The 15,980-nt window shown below is 38.3% G+C and overlaps 1 protein-coding gene across 1 annotated transcript in view; it reads left to right on the top strand.

Annotated features, from left to right (window-relative positions):
* The window catches only part of CDH6 (cadherin 6), a 103,532-nt gene that overhangs the window by 51,215 nt on the left and 36,337 nt on the right, over positions 1 to 15,980 (top strand). The window contains exon 2 of the mRNA XM_085052100.1: positions 259 to 613. Coding sequence (XP_084908226.1) covers positions 386 to 613 — 228 coding nt within the window. The 5' untranslated portion in view covers positions 259 to 385. The remainder of the gene's footprint in view (positions 1 to 258; positions 614 to 15,980) is intronic.

Genomic DNA, 15,980 nt, shown 5'->3' with positions numbered 1-15,980 from the left:
AGCCTTTATTGATGAGGAAAAGCAAAAGGGGTTAAAGGGGACCCCCTTACACCCTAAATCCAGGCATCATGACTCCTTTCCCCCTACTCCATGTAGATTCATTCAGATTATTTGAAGGACAATTTGCAATATTTGGAATCAGAAACAGCCCAGGTTTTCAACAATTATTACTCGTCTACTTTCTGGACTTACTTGCTGTAGTGATGACAGTTAAGTACTTTTGAAAATGCTAAAAAAAGTTGTTATTTTTCTTTTCAGAGATCCTTTGGGACTGCAAATCTATTTAAAGAAGGAAGACGGCATGAGATTGGATTCAGTGCAGTAAAGTAGGTTAGTTTGAGGACAAGACAAAAAATCATTATTTAGACCTTCTTGTGTTGCCGTGATGAGAACTTACCATTGCTTCTGGCTGCTGTTTTGGGCTGGTCAGCCCCACCAAAGTTTCTTAACTCCGTTATCCAAAAGGACTAGTGGCTTTCCAGAAAAGGAAAAGGTTTTGGTGTTGTCTGGGAACAGCAGGCAAGACCTCCATCGTTCCAAAAGAAGCTGGATGTGGAATCAGTTCTTTTTATTGGAGGAATACACAGGAACTGACTACCAATATGTTGGCAAGGTAAGTTTCTTTCCTATGCATCTGTATTTTGATTTTAGGAGCCCTGGAAAGACAGCAGTAGCAAGTAGGGAAGAACAATGCCTGCTACAACTTTAAGTTTGTGTTCCTGTGTGCCCAGCCCCTGCTGAGGAATAATTCAGTGGAAAGGTTAGTACGCTTCAGCTTTAAATTGTAATCAACAGGAAGTTCTTCATTTAACCAGGAAGTCCCATGGCAGATCATTGGCAATTCTATTAAAGATTTTCCATTTTATTGTGTGTCTGGAAATAATGCAGCTTAATTATAGGCCAGTTTTTTAGCTTTAAAATGGAATATGAGTTTTCTCTCATGCTCACTAATTTTGCTACAGTCAAACTAAACCAGAAGAGGTTTAGATCTAAGTTAGGATTCACAGAACTTACTTTTTTGGTGAGGATTCTCTCTATGCAGCAAAAGGCAATCATTTCCATATTTTTATTCCCCACTGCACACAACAATGCTGCAGCCATTTTCTGATGAGGTTTCGTGGTGCCACTGAGGACCATGTGCCATGACCTTCACACCACCAGCCATGCTACTACAAAGCATGTTTGAAGCACACTGTGCATATATACTAAGAAGCAACAGGCAGCTGAAAATTTCTAATCTCAAAGCATGCTGAGAGTTGAGAAAGGGCTCAAGATAGATTTTTTAAAAGTCACAGCTTAACTCTGAGAACATCTGCCTTCCTGAGCAGCAGACCCCCATGTAGGTAACAACCTTTATGCGAGCTGTAGAGCTAATGCACCCGTGTTAAGAGCCTAAAGAGAGTCTATACAGCCCAAGGTGCCATAGTCTATAGAAATATGTCTTGCAGAACACAGAAATTATGCTATTGATGATGACATTCAAAGCAGAAACAATACAGCTTGGTTTTCCATACTAAAATGGGGTTGTGTCTGATCTAGTTTGATCTCTCAAGCCTCTTAGCAAAGGCTGCAGATCACAGTGGTTTGACATTTTATCTCCCTCTGCAAGCTCCTGAGCATTCCCAGGAGAGATGGTGTCTGCTTTTCTTGCCTGCCAGTCAGCTGTCAGTCAAAGTTGGATGTGACACTCCTTTCCTGCTAAATGGCTGCAAGGCATGATTCAAATGAAGAGCTACTCAGCTGGTGTAATACTCATACAACTCCAGCCAGGATAATCAGCATTCATGAAAGGTACCATTGAGCCCAATCTACAGGAAAAGGCCAAAGGCAGAGAGTCCTCAGAGAGGAGAAGTAGAGAAGGAATATAAGAGGGTAAGAAAAAAGCCCAGAAGAGAGTAAGAGGAAAGAACTAGAAAGACAGAGGTGGAAGGAATGGAAGCTTTACAAAGAGGAATCAAGATGGAAAGGAGGGGGGAATTATATTAAATGGGGGTAGATCATAAGAGTTGGGAGAAAGTTTAGCTAAAGAGAGCAAAAACAAAAACAGAAGATGAGACAGTGTAGGAAAGAAACCAACAGGTATGAAACATGGAGTCAAAGGAAGGAAAAAAGGCAACAAATTGAAAGAGAGCAGTCCTCCACACACTCTCCTGTTTCACAGTCTCATGAGGGTGGTCAGGGAAATGGGGATCTTTTTAGTTCAAAGATAAAGTGTGTGGTCCTGAGGTGAGTCCTAGAGGCTCTCATTTTCACTGTGAATTTTGACCATAAACCTGCTCAGCCCCCTATTCTTTCCACTGCAGAATTCGAGTATAAGCTATTGACTTCAGAGGGACTGATGGGGAGCTGAATATTCCTGCAGGATAAGTTTGCTGAGAGACAGTTAAAAAATGGTCTAGTTGGACCAGAAAACCAAGACAATTTAAACAGGAGTCAGAGAAAAAAAATGTTATTTTTAAAAGTTGTTCTTCCACCTATTTGTACTTTATTACACTTTCTGTTGTAAAGCATAGAAACAACACATAATGTATAAATGTCATTGATTCTGTGTTCCTAAGCCATTCACAAATGGCCTTTCACACATCTTTCAAATGCCAGAACTGCTCACACTCTTGTAACTGAACAATTAGCCAAGAGGCATGGAAGAGCAGCCTTTTATTATTAAAGTTGAGGATTGGTGTGAGGGGAAACGATAGAAACATCCAAATTGAGGTAACCAGGCAATTTAACTGAGCAATTAAACTTGATTGATGTGGGCAAATGAGGATAATGAACATTTTTATGAAGCATATTTTTTTTTCTCTGATGACTAAATGTTAACCTTAAATATGGACTTAAAAATGGTATGAATATAAAGAAGAAATGTGAACAGCAAAATCTTTTGAAACAATAGCAATATATGCTTATAAAAGGGAATTGTGCTTATGCTTCACTGTATAAACAGGCGGACATGAATTCTCTGTGGGTTTTTTGTGTTCAGTGGTTAAAGCTGATGGGAATTAACATCTTAACTATAAAAAAAAGATTCTATATAAGATAAAAAAAAAAAAATCTTATGCTGGTTTAACTTTTGCCTTTTCATTTTTTTTTAACATCTGTTTAATCCAAACATCTACGTCAAAATTTGAGATGTAAGAAGCCTGTTGTGAAAGATTCTAAAAAACAACATTATTTTTATGAGTTGCCCAAATTGCAGTTGTAAAATCCTGTAACTGTTTATACTACAAAAAACACATTTGCATCATAGCAGTTTTAGTGAGTAGAAAAGAACAGTGAAAGGGAATGCATTCAGATTTGAGATAATAAAACAGAAAGGTAATCTTTCTGAAGGCAGAGCTCAAGGCAGTACTGAGGACAGTACAACAGACAGAGCACTGTCATTCTCCATACCCTGTATACTCTTTCTTCATTGACCCCAAAGCTTTGCATCCTTTAGGAGATAATTGTCCAAGCACATATGAAAAAAGTAGCCCTTTTTTTGGTAGCCATGGGTACTTTCAGCTATTAAAAAGTGCTCCCCAGTTTTGTGTGCTGCACACTTCATTTTCAGCCCAAACATGCAGCTCTATCTCACTGGACAGGGATGTGTGGCTGCCAACAAGATGCTCGCAGTGTTATAAATACAAGCTGATGTTTGCTGTGGCGCTGACACCAGATCGATGGCTTTATTATCCATCCTTGTATTCCTGAATTTCATTCCAGTGCATTTGTGAAATAAAGTCTTTTTAAAAAGAGTTGAAATTCACGCCTCCAGTCACTCTAGTCTCAGACCTAACAATAAGGAACTTGAAGAAAAGTTCTAGACTGGAATTATTCATTGCACTGCTGAATAACTTGTGAACTATAGCTATGCATTGAAGTGTGACTGATGGGCACAGTGACATTTTAACCTGAAGATATCTTTTCTTCTGGTTCAGAAATTATAGCACTTGGCAGGGACTCAATCCAAAAATAAAATAAAAGAATTACTTGAGCATCAAAGTGAAGAAGTGTCTAGTTCGACTACATAGAAAAAATTTGCAACATCTGAGTTGGGTTTTAAAAGAGATCTGGTTGTACCTGTGGCTGCTTAGTACAATGTTAAAAGACAGAGGTGAATGCATCTTTAAATCACAGGTAAACAATGAACTGGCAGTGCAGCCGTATATAGAAATATACACTGTGTTTCCCACAGATCTCGAGACATTCCAGGGGAAAAAAAAAGTGAAAAAATCTGCCCTGTTCCAGGGTTATACTCATAGGTATAGTTACCATTTGTATGCACTTGACAGCTTTGACATGGCTGTCCCACTGGCTACATAAAATCCATGTACTGGCATCCATCACGGAGTTTAGAGCACAAACCTAGAATCATTGTTACATAAAGGATAGGATTCCACTTTCTTTAGGACTAAAGAAGATCTGAACAAGTCTTAAATTTCACGCATTAACCCAGGAACATCTTCTGGCAGTCTGCAATGGAAAGGACCAACTTGCTTTCCTGGTAACAACAGGCACAACTGTGGAACAGTTTTGTAACACTCTGTATGTCTGGCACTAAAAGGAAACTTCCAGACGTACTTTTCGTTTCTGCTGTGTCTTATTGATGTTCATATAGTTCAAGCAGTATGCTCGCCTGGAAGCTATCTGATGTTACTACCTGTACAACCCATCATAAACAATCAACCTCTGCTGACAACTCCATTTTTCAAGGAAGATAAAGTCAAAGTCCTGCCCGTATGTAGCTTGGCAAAGCAAAAAGGATACTATGTTACTGTAGGCAAACCCAGAATCTTTTTGTTTGGTGTTGAAAGAACTACTTGGAAAGATGAATTCCCCTCTTTCAAGGAATGTTTTAAGGTACTGTTGACCCTGCTTTGGAGGAGGGGGTGAAATAAATGTTATCACAGTATAGTTTCAGCAGTGTTTTTCTTTCTTTTGTCTGGTTTTACTTCTGGCTACAGCTATTCTAAGGCAAGCACAGCAGTGTATTTCAGCAGAAGCGAATGAAACAAAAGGCAGAATCTCTCCAAGCCACTGCAAGCAGAGGGACTAAGCAACGTACTGAGGCAAAGTATCTGGCTGTGAGCACACACAAGGGACTATTTAAACAAAGAAAATTACTGTCATGTAATACGGTCCATGCCTTTTCAGCATTTTAGGAAGTAATGAGTAACATTACTTCAGTGGTTAAAAGGTATCATATCTTAATTGGATGGCATGATAACTAGCAAGAGAAATCTTTACTTTCTCTCAGATTTTTGTATGCTAGTGTTCTGTACTTTAAAATTTTTGTTCCCCAAGAAAGGCAAAATATGAAAAGTCGAACTAAAATGAGTCCCCCATCTGCACTTTTAACATCCTGTATGCAGCTTTATTGACAGACATTTGCTCAGAATTTGTTTTCCTTGCCTTGTAACTTCCACTGTAATATATGCCTGATGCCTTCAGTTTCCTGTTCCAAACACTGTGACTATTTGTTATCTTTACTATGCATAAAGTGAAAAGTTACCCTTGTAACTTCTGTTTCTCCAGGAAGTATACTCAAAGCAATTTTCAGTTTGGTTTTGATGATTGGAATATACAGTCTCAGGGTCTAGATTCTGCATTCTGCATCCAGAACTGCAAGCATTAAGACCAGCCTTTTACATGTGACAAAACTGATGTGCAGGGAGGTTAAATGGCCTTCTGCAAAGCTAAAAGTCAGAAATTTCAAAACAGAAAAAAAAATCAAGAGTTCTTATCCTTTTCCCTGCCCCCTCTTCAGTTTATCTGATTATGTGACCTGCCTCCCATTTTAATAGGCTAAATATTTGTCTTTCTCTTAAAAAGTAGAACAAATGCTGCAGCACATCTGCGCTTCCATTATTCCTCACCCATCAGTCATATTTTATGTTCCACCACTTGACTTTCCTAAGTGCCCTTCATTTCTGTATTGAATTGCACACACATACACACACTTGTCTTATATTACTCTTTGAAAGATTTACTGGAGCTGATAGAAGTTCTCTGTACCGTCAGTCTCTGCGGAATGGAGATAACGCCATAATGAGGGACAGTTGAGAGGTTAGAGGCCCAGGACGACAATCCAGAAACAGCTTGCAGGTTTTAAACCATCATATGGGAGCTAAGAAAGGAGATAATGAGGAATGGATGGGATGGGCAAGGATGTTACTCAGAAAATGAAAAGGCAGGAAATATAGCATAGTTAATGTTTGTGATCATCATAATTGTGAACCTACTTAGCATCATCCTTGTATCCAAATATACTACACAATATAAGAGCCTTACAACCATCTGTTTCAAACAAACCACATTTTCTACATTATGGCACAGGATGGTACTTACAGTGTAATGATACATAACCTCCTCCTCTTCTTCCCATTCCACCTACAGAAGCAAGCAAATCCTGGGACCCTCAAGGCAATATTTCTGGTGATTCTTATTTTGCAGTTTTGTGTCCCAAACAAAACAATTTTGTTTTCCACATGCTAATGACCCACTCATACGAGTGCTTACATTTTGGATCACATCTTTCCACAGATGATCCTGTTCTACTCTTTTCAGCAAACTGCACATAGTCCTGAATTGTATGTCCCTAGCTTCTAGCTATAAGAAAACAGCTGAACATATTAATCTTCCTCTCTAGGGAGAGGCTACATGTAAAGTTCATGCTTTATTGTGGATTATTTAGATCACTGTTCTATGGAGCTGCAATTACTATGTTATTTGTTTGTATAGCACAGTAGCATTCTTGCTATGAAGCTGCAACATCATGAATATAAATTTTGAAGGCTAGCGACAGGAAAAAAAATCCCTCTTTCAAGCCTAAGACAACCATTGTTACTTCACCATTTGTTGTTTACAGTTGGCTTCCCAAAAATAGTAAACCATACAGCTCAGAGGAATCTCTTTATTAAATTAAACATATTGTCTTTGCCTCCCTTTTCTTTTGTTGCCATTTCCCTCACTGGTGAGCATCAGTTCACAGTGGGGCAGCAGCGGCTTGAAAGCTGTGGCCAGTCAGTGTAACATTTCAAAACACAAACTGAAAATGTGTTGTGATGTGAATGCCTGCTGTTGATCCGGATGCGCTAATGCAGACTGTGGCTTGCTTTCACCATTAATGGGGTGAAAGAAACCTCAGCATGCACTTGCAAGTACTTCAGGATGCAGTGAAGCTTGTAGTTATCATGAAAGTCTGAGGTGGCAGATGAAGGAAATGAAAGAATTGCCCTCTGGAAGGAACAGAGGAGGAAAAAATATCAGTCCCTATCTCTTGTCTTCTAATTTCATAAAAAAAACCCAACCCAAAACAGAAAAATAAAGGTTGTAAAGAAATAAAATACTGAGTGAGCTGGGAGTTTAAAACTTGCATTAAAAGAGAAGGGAGAAACGGATGTTAGAATTCCCACAGTTTTCTTTACAGAAGACACTTTGCCGTGTTTATTTTGGTGTTGTATCATTTAATGAAGACTGCAGTCCTCATATCCCCAGCTTTCTTATGCCATGTGTTACAGGGCAGGGCTCCTGGAGAGCTCAGCTAAATTGGCCTCTGTGTATAGAAATATTGTCCCTCTGGCATTATTTCATACTTTCTCATTATTTCATTTTTTCGTACTTTTTCTCTTTGTGAAACATCACCTGATGTTTGTTAGATGTCTGCTGGAACAAAGTAGGTTTTAATGTCTTGCACAGGCTCACATAATGATCATTCAGTTACCTTTAGCATATATTTCATCTTTCCCCATTCTGTATCTTCATATTGGAAGGTGAGATCAAGTTCAGCTGAGTCATTTGTATAACTTTTGTGTTTAGCATCACGTTATCATTAATGAAAGTTCAAGGTCTCCTCAAAAGACAGAACCAAACAAAATACCTGTACCTTTGGCTCTGTTACATACTTTCTTGTACCTAGCAGCCCTTGCAATCAGGCTGATCGGGGCACTGGAAGAGGATTTAAAGGGCATGCAAACTGAGGTGTCAGAGCATTCATTCATAGTTTCTTTCCACTTCATGTAGTTTTACACATTTCAGGTTAGTTGCTTAAAGCACAGTTAATGCTGCTTACAACTGCTAAAATTACTCACAGAATGTCCTGTACAGCTTGGGAATAACAACTGCCAAGAGGGTTGCAGGCAAAGAGTTAATGCCTGTGGAAGAAAACTCTTACATGTATATTTGTGGTAATTGCAAACTCATGTGAGCTTGAGTCTCATGCTACTTCCAGGTAGTATGGACTACCTGTAGATCCTGTCAGGATCTACACCATTCACCTTATAAATATCTGTTATTTTACCTACAAAAATATTTTATGAATAATTTCCTTTAGAGTTTTTAGACTGATAGTATCACACCAATTATATGTGCTTCAGAGAGAATTCTTTTCTTTCATGAATACTAGATATATAATTGGGATAGCATAGACACAAGTATTCTCACCAAAAGAATTCCAGATTCTCAAGTCAAAATTAATATGCATTCCTAGAAAGGCTGTGCTGGATCTTGAACCTGAATTGGTGTGACTTTCCCTATTTTCAGAATTTAAGTACCTTCCCCAAAGACAATGACTTTTTAGATGTTATAGAAAGAAACATTTCATCACTGTCACCATCCTTAGATGCATCAAATTTTTTCTTATGGAACTAAGTGTGTCCAATTTACTTAAAAGGCTCCTGACTTATTGGTTTTTTTCTGCTGTGGATAATGCTTCACTCTACCAGAATTTTCTGCCTGACTCAAGGCTCTTTGGGGCCTGTGGGCAAAGTGCCGTTCCATATCCCTGAGCAGTTCTCCTTTATTCATGATGAATGGGTCCAGCATAACACACCCTCTGGTCAACTCATCAATCACACGCGTGAAAAAGTTGTCTTAGGACATTCTGCAGAAACTGGGGTTGCTGGCACACAGACATATTGCCCTCCCCGCAAACATAAGAATGATTAAAGTCCCCCAAGAGTGCAATGACCTGCAATCACAGGGTTTCCTCCATTTGTCTAAAGAAGGCTGCATCTGCTTCATCTCTTTGAGCAGTCTGTAGCAGATACCTAACGTGATGTCTTGTGTTGGCCTGTCCTCTTTTCCTCAAGATCTTGACTGATTTGTCACCTGTTCCAAAGCAAAACTCCATCTACATATGCTAATTATTTGCTAATACTCCTCCTTGCCTTCCTGACCTGGCCTTTGTTAGGATCTACATCATTCTGCTGCAGTGTTCAGGTCATGTGAGCCGTCCCTTCACAGCCTCACTAATGCTTTGAGGAATACTTACGTGAAAGAAGTATCTACTCAGTGCCAGGCTTGGATAAAGTTTCCCATAAACATTTTTCCAGTTAAGGAGTCTTCCTCTAGAGGATCCTGTTGAGAGATAAATGTACAGCCTTTTATATTGCATCTACTGTCTCACCTTAATTGTCTGGTTATGTAACACAAACTTCTGTTTAGAAACAAAGTTGGGGAACATGACAGAACAGAGACATTTTTCAGTTTCCCAGCTTCTGACCTGTAGAAATAGATGACAGGGACATGAATATAGACTAAAGACTCAATTAAACCTGTGGATATGATTTAGTTTCCTTTTTGTTAAGTCTTCGTTTAAATCTGAATGTCGGTTTTCTTTATTTTTATTTATGCCTATGTATGTATCATCCCTTCTCCATCCCCCTTCTTCCTCCCCGACACATACACTTTTATATAGCATATAAAATTCATACACACATTTCAGGGTTTGATTGTCAGCATCAAGCACTCAGAATATCAAAGGGTCACCTCTGTCAGTAAGCAAAGGATGAGCATTTGCTTTCAAGCGCATCCATCAGGGAGTAGTCAGAAGCTGTTACTTGCTGAAGAAGCCTGATGTTTTATTCAACTATATCCCAGTAAAAACATTTCTGGACATTAGGCCAAGGGGTTTTTTTTTTGCTTTGTTTTGTTTTGTAGTTCATCTTTCAGATAGATTCTCCCCTACCCCCACAGGAGAATAGAGGTTTTCAATGAATTAGAAATGTGTGTGCACATACACCTTAATTGAGGTGCTGTACTTGCTTACAATTTAATTATGAAGCACTTTTGAAAGTCCGTGATTCCAATGAAAGCATTTTGTCAGTGATTAAATAGATAATTCTGACCACTGATAAAGAATAATCAACTGTTGCTGGGTAAATTCCCTGAGAAATCAAAGATAAATAAAGCTGGACACATAATACAGTCTGATTTCACTAACTATACACTTCACATAGTTCAGAGACTAAGGCACATATACTAAAATTATTATTGAAGTGCATGTTTGCTGAATGCACTCTTTTCAAAAAAAAACCCACTTTCTCCTAATCTCAAGAGAATACCTGCTGCCATCTTCTACTATAATTCCCTTTTTTAATTGACTATTGCAGTACAGGACAGAAGTCCCATTATAGTCAGTAGAAGGATATCAGGATATTGGAATTAATTTCCTCTGACTTGGAAAAAAGCTGTAAAGAAACTTGGTGCTCTTGAATTGTAGGCACAATTCTAATTGAAAAATGGGGGTTTAGGCATGCATCCCTTTATGAACTCATTGTATTCCCACTGAATGTCATTACAAGTCAGGCACTTAATTTTCTTTAACCTCACAAATGAAAGCACACATACTCTTTTTCAAGGAATTTTTAAGATACCTCAAAATTCTACTTTAGCTAATGTACCCAACTTCAGAATGCAGAAACTCCCCTACTTACCCATCCAAACCTTTGGTGAGAATAACCTTCAGCTGGGGGGATAATAAAAAAAGCTTGAGAACAATTAGATTTTCTACATTGCAGCTGCATTAAGGATAGGCCATCCCCCCACCCTCTAAATACAGCAAGACGCAGCAAAGCCACAGTATTGCCGATCTTGATTCCAGTTAAACAACACTCAGTCTTTCCATAAACTAACACAGAACAAATTACACCCAAGGTTCTCAAATCATGTTATAATCATTACATACCCAACTGGACATTGTTAACATTATACTGCAGGGAGAATGTAGAAGCGTCAAATAGTGATCTGTCTAAGATCAGACAGGAAGACTATAACAAAGACCATATCAAAAGCTGACAGCATGTTTGTGGCTACAAGCCTATCTTTCCCTCACATATCTTGTGTTTTTGTCAAAGAGATACTCTTAAAGGTACCTCACTCCTTGTTTGTATTTTTTTTGGTTGGTTGGTTTTGGTTTTGATTTTGGGTTTTTTGGGTTTTTTTTTATACCAAGGAAAATCATCAGTGATGTCTCCAACTAAGTTTCCCACTTAGTCTTTAAGACTCCCACTTGAATCCAATGACTGACTATTCAGTCAAGGTGGTAGATTTACAGTGGTGGCAGTGTCTGTCTACTAAACTAAAATTACTTGTACAGCTCTTCCGAGAATTCAGAGGCTTGAATTTTCATTCCTGATCACTGACTTGTATACGCTAGATAAAATAAAATAATATTTAATCTATTCTAATCTTCTGCTCAGCTATTCATGTAAGAGAGTTTCCCTAGTACCTGAGATGGGTTGTGACAAGCCTGGAGTTGGCTAAGCCCTTTGCGCTTTCTAGAAAGTGAATGCTGATGTCTCAACTAAAACAAATCCTCATGTCTACCAGGTCCTGCTGCTACACCACAGTTTGAAAACACTGGCAAAAATAAACAATGCTTGCTATGACAGAGAAATCCAGATGTGTAAATAGGTGGACCAAAAGCACAAAACAGGGATTTTAAACTGCCTTGGCCTTCTTTGAGAGAAGAACAAGACCTGCACGCTTCTGTGAGGGTAATTGCACAAGTACAATGATCTATTGTTACCATCACTACTGTGTAGCTGAAGAGAGTTCTTTGATCTTCCAAAGACATAATGAAACCCAACTGCTCTAAGTAAAACTGGGAAAATTCAGTATACAACCATGGGTTTTTGTGGTCTTTTTAAACTGAGAGGTCAGTTATTAGTCAGAATTGTTTTGAGTTCCCTGACTCTGAAAGGAAGACTGCTTCTTTCTTAGTGTTATACAGTAGTTCAAAACAAAGCAAGAAGTATGATAAAAGGACATGAAACTTAAGGGCCCATATGTATAGAGATTAGACTTGACACCACAGTCTCTTGTTCCTTACAAATTTATGACCTATTTGTCTTTGTAAAGGCAAACTTTGTAAATTGCTGCTATAACTGTGCTTAGAGATAACAGGAATAGGAACAAATAAAACTGCTTTATGACAGAAGTGCTAAGCAGTGCTTGGCTCAGGAGAACATGGGAGTACCTTTACCGAGTTTGCAGCTTTACCAGATATTCATTAAGATCTGATACTCATTTGCCCCTAGAGAGAAGGGCCATCAGAATGTGGGTACCTTGCTTGTTTGATGCACTGCAGTGCAGGACAAAAGCCCTTGTGCAACTGTCCCTATTTAATTACAAGGAAGAGCAGAAGCATGTGGGGAAGCCAAGAGGGAAAAGACTTGAGAGGCCCCAGGCAATGTTGAAAGGATTGATACATTCCAATTGATTTTTTGCAATGATTAGCTGTGGCTGCATGTTTGCACTTCAGGTTGGAAACTCATTTGTGATTTTGAAGGGTGTGTAATAAAGGGTGTGAGTCACCAGAGTATGGGTGTTTATTCTTAGCTCCATACATTTAAAACAGAACAACAGGTCCCAACTACTCTTTGGGCAGCCTATTCCATAAACCAAGGATCCCAACATCAGCCAAACTATTGTCCCTGTCTGTCACAGGCCATGTGGCCTGACATATGGTTCTCCCAAAAAGAGAATGAAAGGAGACTTCCAGCCTGCCTGGACCTTCCAGCCTGCCAGAAACATGTGAGCCTGAGGTTCCAAAGTGAGAGAACATACTACATCTTGTTGCTAAACTAATGAAAATTTCTTATTCTATTGCCCTTTTTTTTTTTTTCACTCCAGCACCCTATATTATTATAGTGCCTTTTCTGTGTTCTGTTTGTTTGTTTTCAAATCAAATGCCACCATCTCTTATACTCAGTTTGCCTTTTGATTACCTGGTTGCTTCTGAATCTTGAAATATGCTTAGTGCCTTTTGATCTATTCATATTCTGAATTTGTTCATCTCCACAAAGATGGTTTTAGCCTTAGTGTCGTTCATTTACAGGGAACAGATTGGCTCTGCTGCTTTTGAGAATGAAAAGAAAGTTCACTGACATTTTGACACTCTCAAGAAATAGAAAGACACCATGATGTTTCTTCATAATTTCTCCTGCAATTCTCAGTATAAGGACAATATGTTTTGCAGATGATACTGCTATTACTGAACATGTATAGGTTTTTTTCCTGTTTGCAGTGGTGTGCAATTTCAGGTTTTTGGGGTTTTTTGTTTGTTTTTTTTTTAAAGCCAGTACTTAGGTTAAAGGGTGCCCTTACAAGATATTGTTGTTTTACTCTTCGCGTCTTATGCACTGAGATGATTATCTTAATAAAGCATTTGACTTATGTTTTAATAGTTCAAGTACTGGATTCCCATATCCTTTACTGGTTTTTATTATTATCATTTCAATATTTACTGAGTTTTTCTGTTAATCTGCCTGTTTGCGTGCAACCAGGCCTGATACACTTTTTGTAAACAAAGTATCCAAGAGATATATTAATAGGATTCTACAGCTGAATGAGCCAGGTTTCAAGGTATTCTTGGTTTTGTTATAATAACTCTAATGGATGAGAAAAAGTAAGCACAATCAAATAGATGTAGCATATTTTTCAATAACTCCAAAGAAAACAACACCCTGAAATGCTGGAATCCATTATAACCTCGGTAACTCTTCAGTGCTCTATTTCATTAATTTTTTTATAGACTTAATGTTTTCATTCAGGAGTTGGGCTCGATCCTATAAATCCCTTCCAACTCAGCATATTCAGTGACTCTATGATTCTTGATTTCAGTCTTACTCTTTAGTATCAGAATATACTACAGTAGAAAAAGAGAGCTATTAAAAATGGAAGGAATAGAAACAGGAAAAAAATTCAGTGTTCATGAAATAGGAATTATTAAGAAAAAAATCTAATAGACAATCCATGGTCATAAAATGGAAGGAGAAGGCACAAGAAAAGGAAAAAAAACCTGAGTTTTTAAGTCAGGAAGAACTGGTTTGGTACAGTAATGAAAATAGCAAATCTTTGTACTCATTTCTAACACAGATGGGAAAATATAAACATTGTTCCAAGATCTATGTCCATTTGTACAGAAGAAAAGCCAATTGAAATGCAGCAATTACAGAAAACCATCCAGGAGCATCAGCCCTTCATATCTGGCCTTTCCTTCCCTGGCTCTTATTGGAATCCACTTGACTTGAAAACCAGATACTGAGGTTGTAAACAGGTTTCCAGCTGAGGACTCAGAAGTGCCTATTTTGCACATAAAGGCTGTATATAGGCTGGGAGTCTAGCAAAGAAAAATAATGAGAGCATATGGAATTATTATCTATAAATGCAGGATGAGAAAGAATGTATGTATGTAGGAGGATGCTCTTAAATCAGAAAAATAATGCTAGCACAAGAACAGCACATCTAATTTGGGAAGCAAGACCTTTTTCTGATCTCCAGAGCAGCTATTTCTGCAAATAGGATCTGTGCACCTGTTGCACTTTTCTTAGCTAGGCATGGCAAGAGCCAAGCAATTTAAAACTACATTAAAAAACGCCAACACTCAGGAATCAGTCACACTGAACCATACTCAGGTTTAGTGTATTAACTGTTGTGTAGGAACTGTACTTACCCTAGAAAACCAATCACTTACTATAGTTAACCAATTCAATTATTATTCTATAAACTGTGACATCTGTAAGGTCAAGAAAGTGATGAAAAATGAAGACAGCTGATTGCTTAGGACAGTAGAGCTCAGGTTGGTGAGGAGATACAAAAGAGTGGGAATCTTCTTGTAAGTACCTGTTGTAACAATTTAAATACAACCCACTTGTGAAACCAATGTTCCTGACAGCTGTGCATCAGGAATCATGGTGCTCTGATCTCGTATCACTTTCATTTCTTTTTCATGTTCTCAAATATTTTTTATTGTTTTATTTTCTTTGAAAAATGGCAGTTTGAATCTTACTTCAAAGTCTGTCTCTTGAGTTTTGAGGCTATGGAGTATAAATCTTATTACAATCTTCAAATTGCTTTATATAAGAATGGAAAGGAATCATCTCTTCTAGTTTCAGTAAGCATCAAGATTTGGAATCACTGTAGCATCTTTTTCCCATTGTCTTCCAAACTATTTTTTAAGCAGCTAACTTTCCATAGCCAGTTCCAGTAGTTTAGCCTCTATCTCTCTCCATTGGCCTCCTCTAAGTAGTTCTGAAGTCCATTAACTTATTTCAGTTTAATTTTATAGAGGAATAAAGGTGTCAGAATCATTAATCTCATGTACAGTTTGAAGAACAGCAGTTACATCAGGCAGATACACCTACTTTTTGCCTTGACTAGCTGATCATCTGTCTGTTCCATAAATACACATGGAAACCACCAGCAGCTATTGCCCATGGTGGTTTTTCTCCAGCCAGTGTGTAGGGAACATAAGAAGTAGCAGCATTTTGCAGTGTCTAGGGGATTTGAGGACAAGGACCAGAGCAGGAAGTGTCCAGCAGTGAGGTGAGAGTTAGGAGGCAGAGCTGGAGGCTTTGGCTTAGGGGTGAGTTAGATAGGGAGGTTATGTGGTGGGTGGAAGGATCCATGGCATACACATCCTTAGGAAATCTGTCATTTCTGGTGATGCTGGATCTCTTTGTGGACCTTGTGGAATTTCTTTTGGAAGAAAGGGTCTTTCATGTTTTGAAATAAATTATTTGCATAGGTGTTTGCCGTGATGATACATGATAAATTGCGTGCATATGGAGGTATATGGAACCCATATGTAGTGTTTTGGGGGTATATTTTGTGCATTAGAAAGAAGTCTGTACTTCAGCAAAATGCATATAAATACTTATTACCTAATGTGTAAAGCCAGTGGCATTTTCCTTTTAATGCAGTCACCAAGTAGAGCG

Source organism: Lichenostomus cassidix, chromosome 2 (assembly GCF_008360975.1).
Source record: "Lichenostomus cassidix isolate B80296 chromosome 2, HeHo_3.0, whole genome shotgun sequence".
NCBI classification, from domain to species: domain Eukaryota; kingdom Metazoa; phylum Chordata; class Aves; order Passeriformes; family Meliphagidae; genus Lichenostomus; species Lichenostomus cassidix.
Note: the sequence above shows the minus strand (reverse complement) of the source record. Positions and strands in the feature narration are given on the sequence as shown.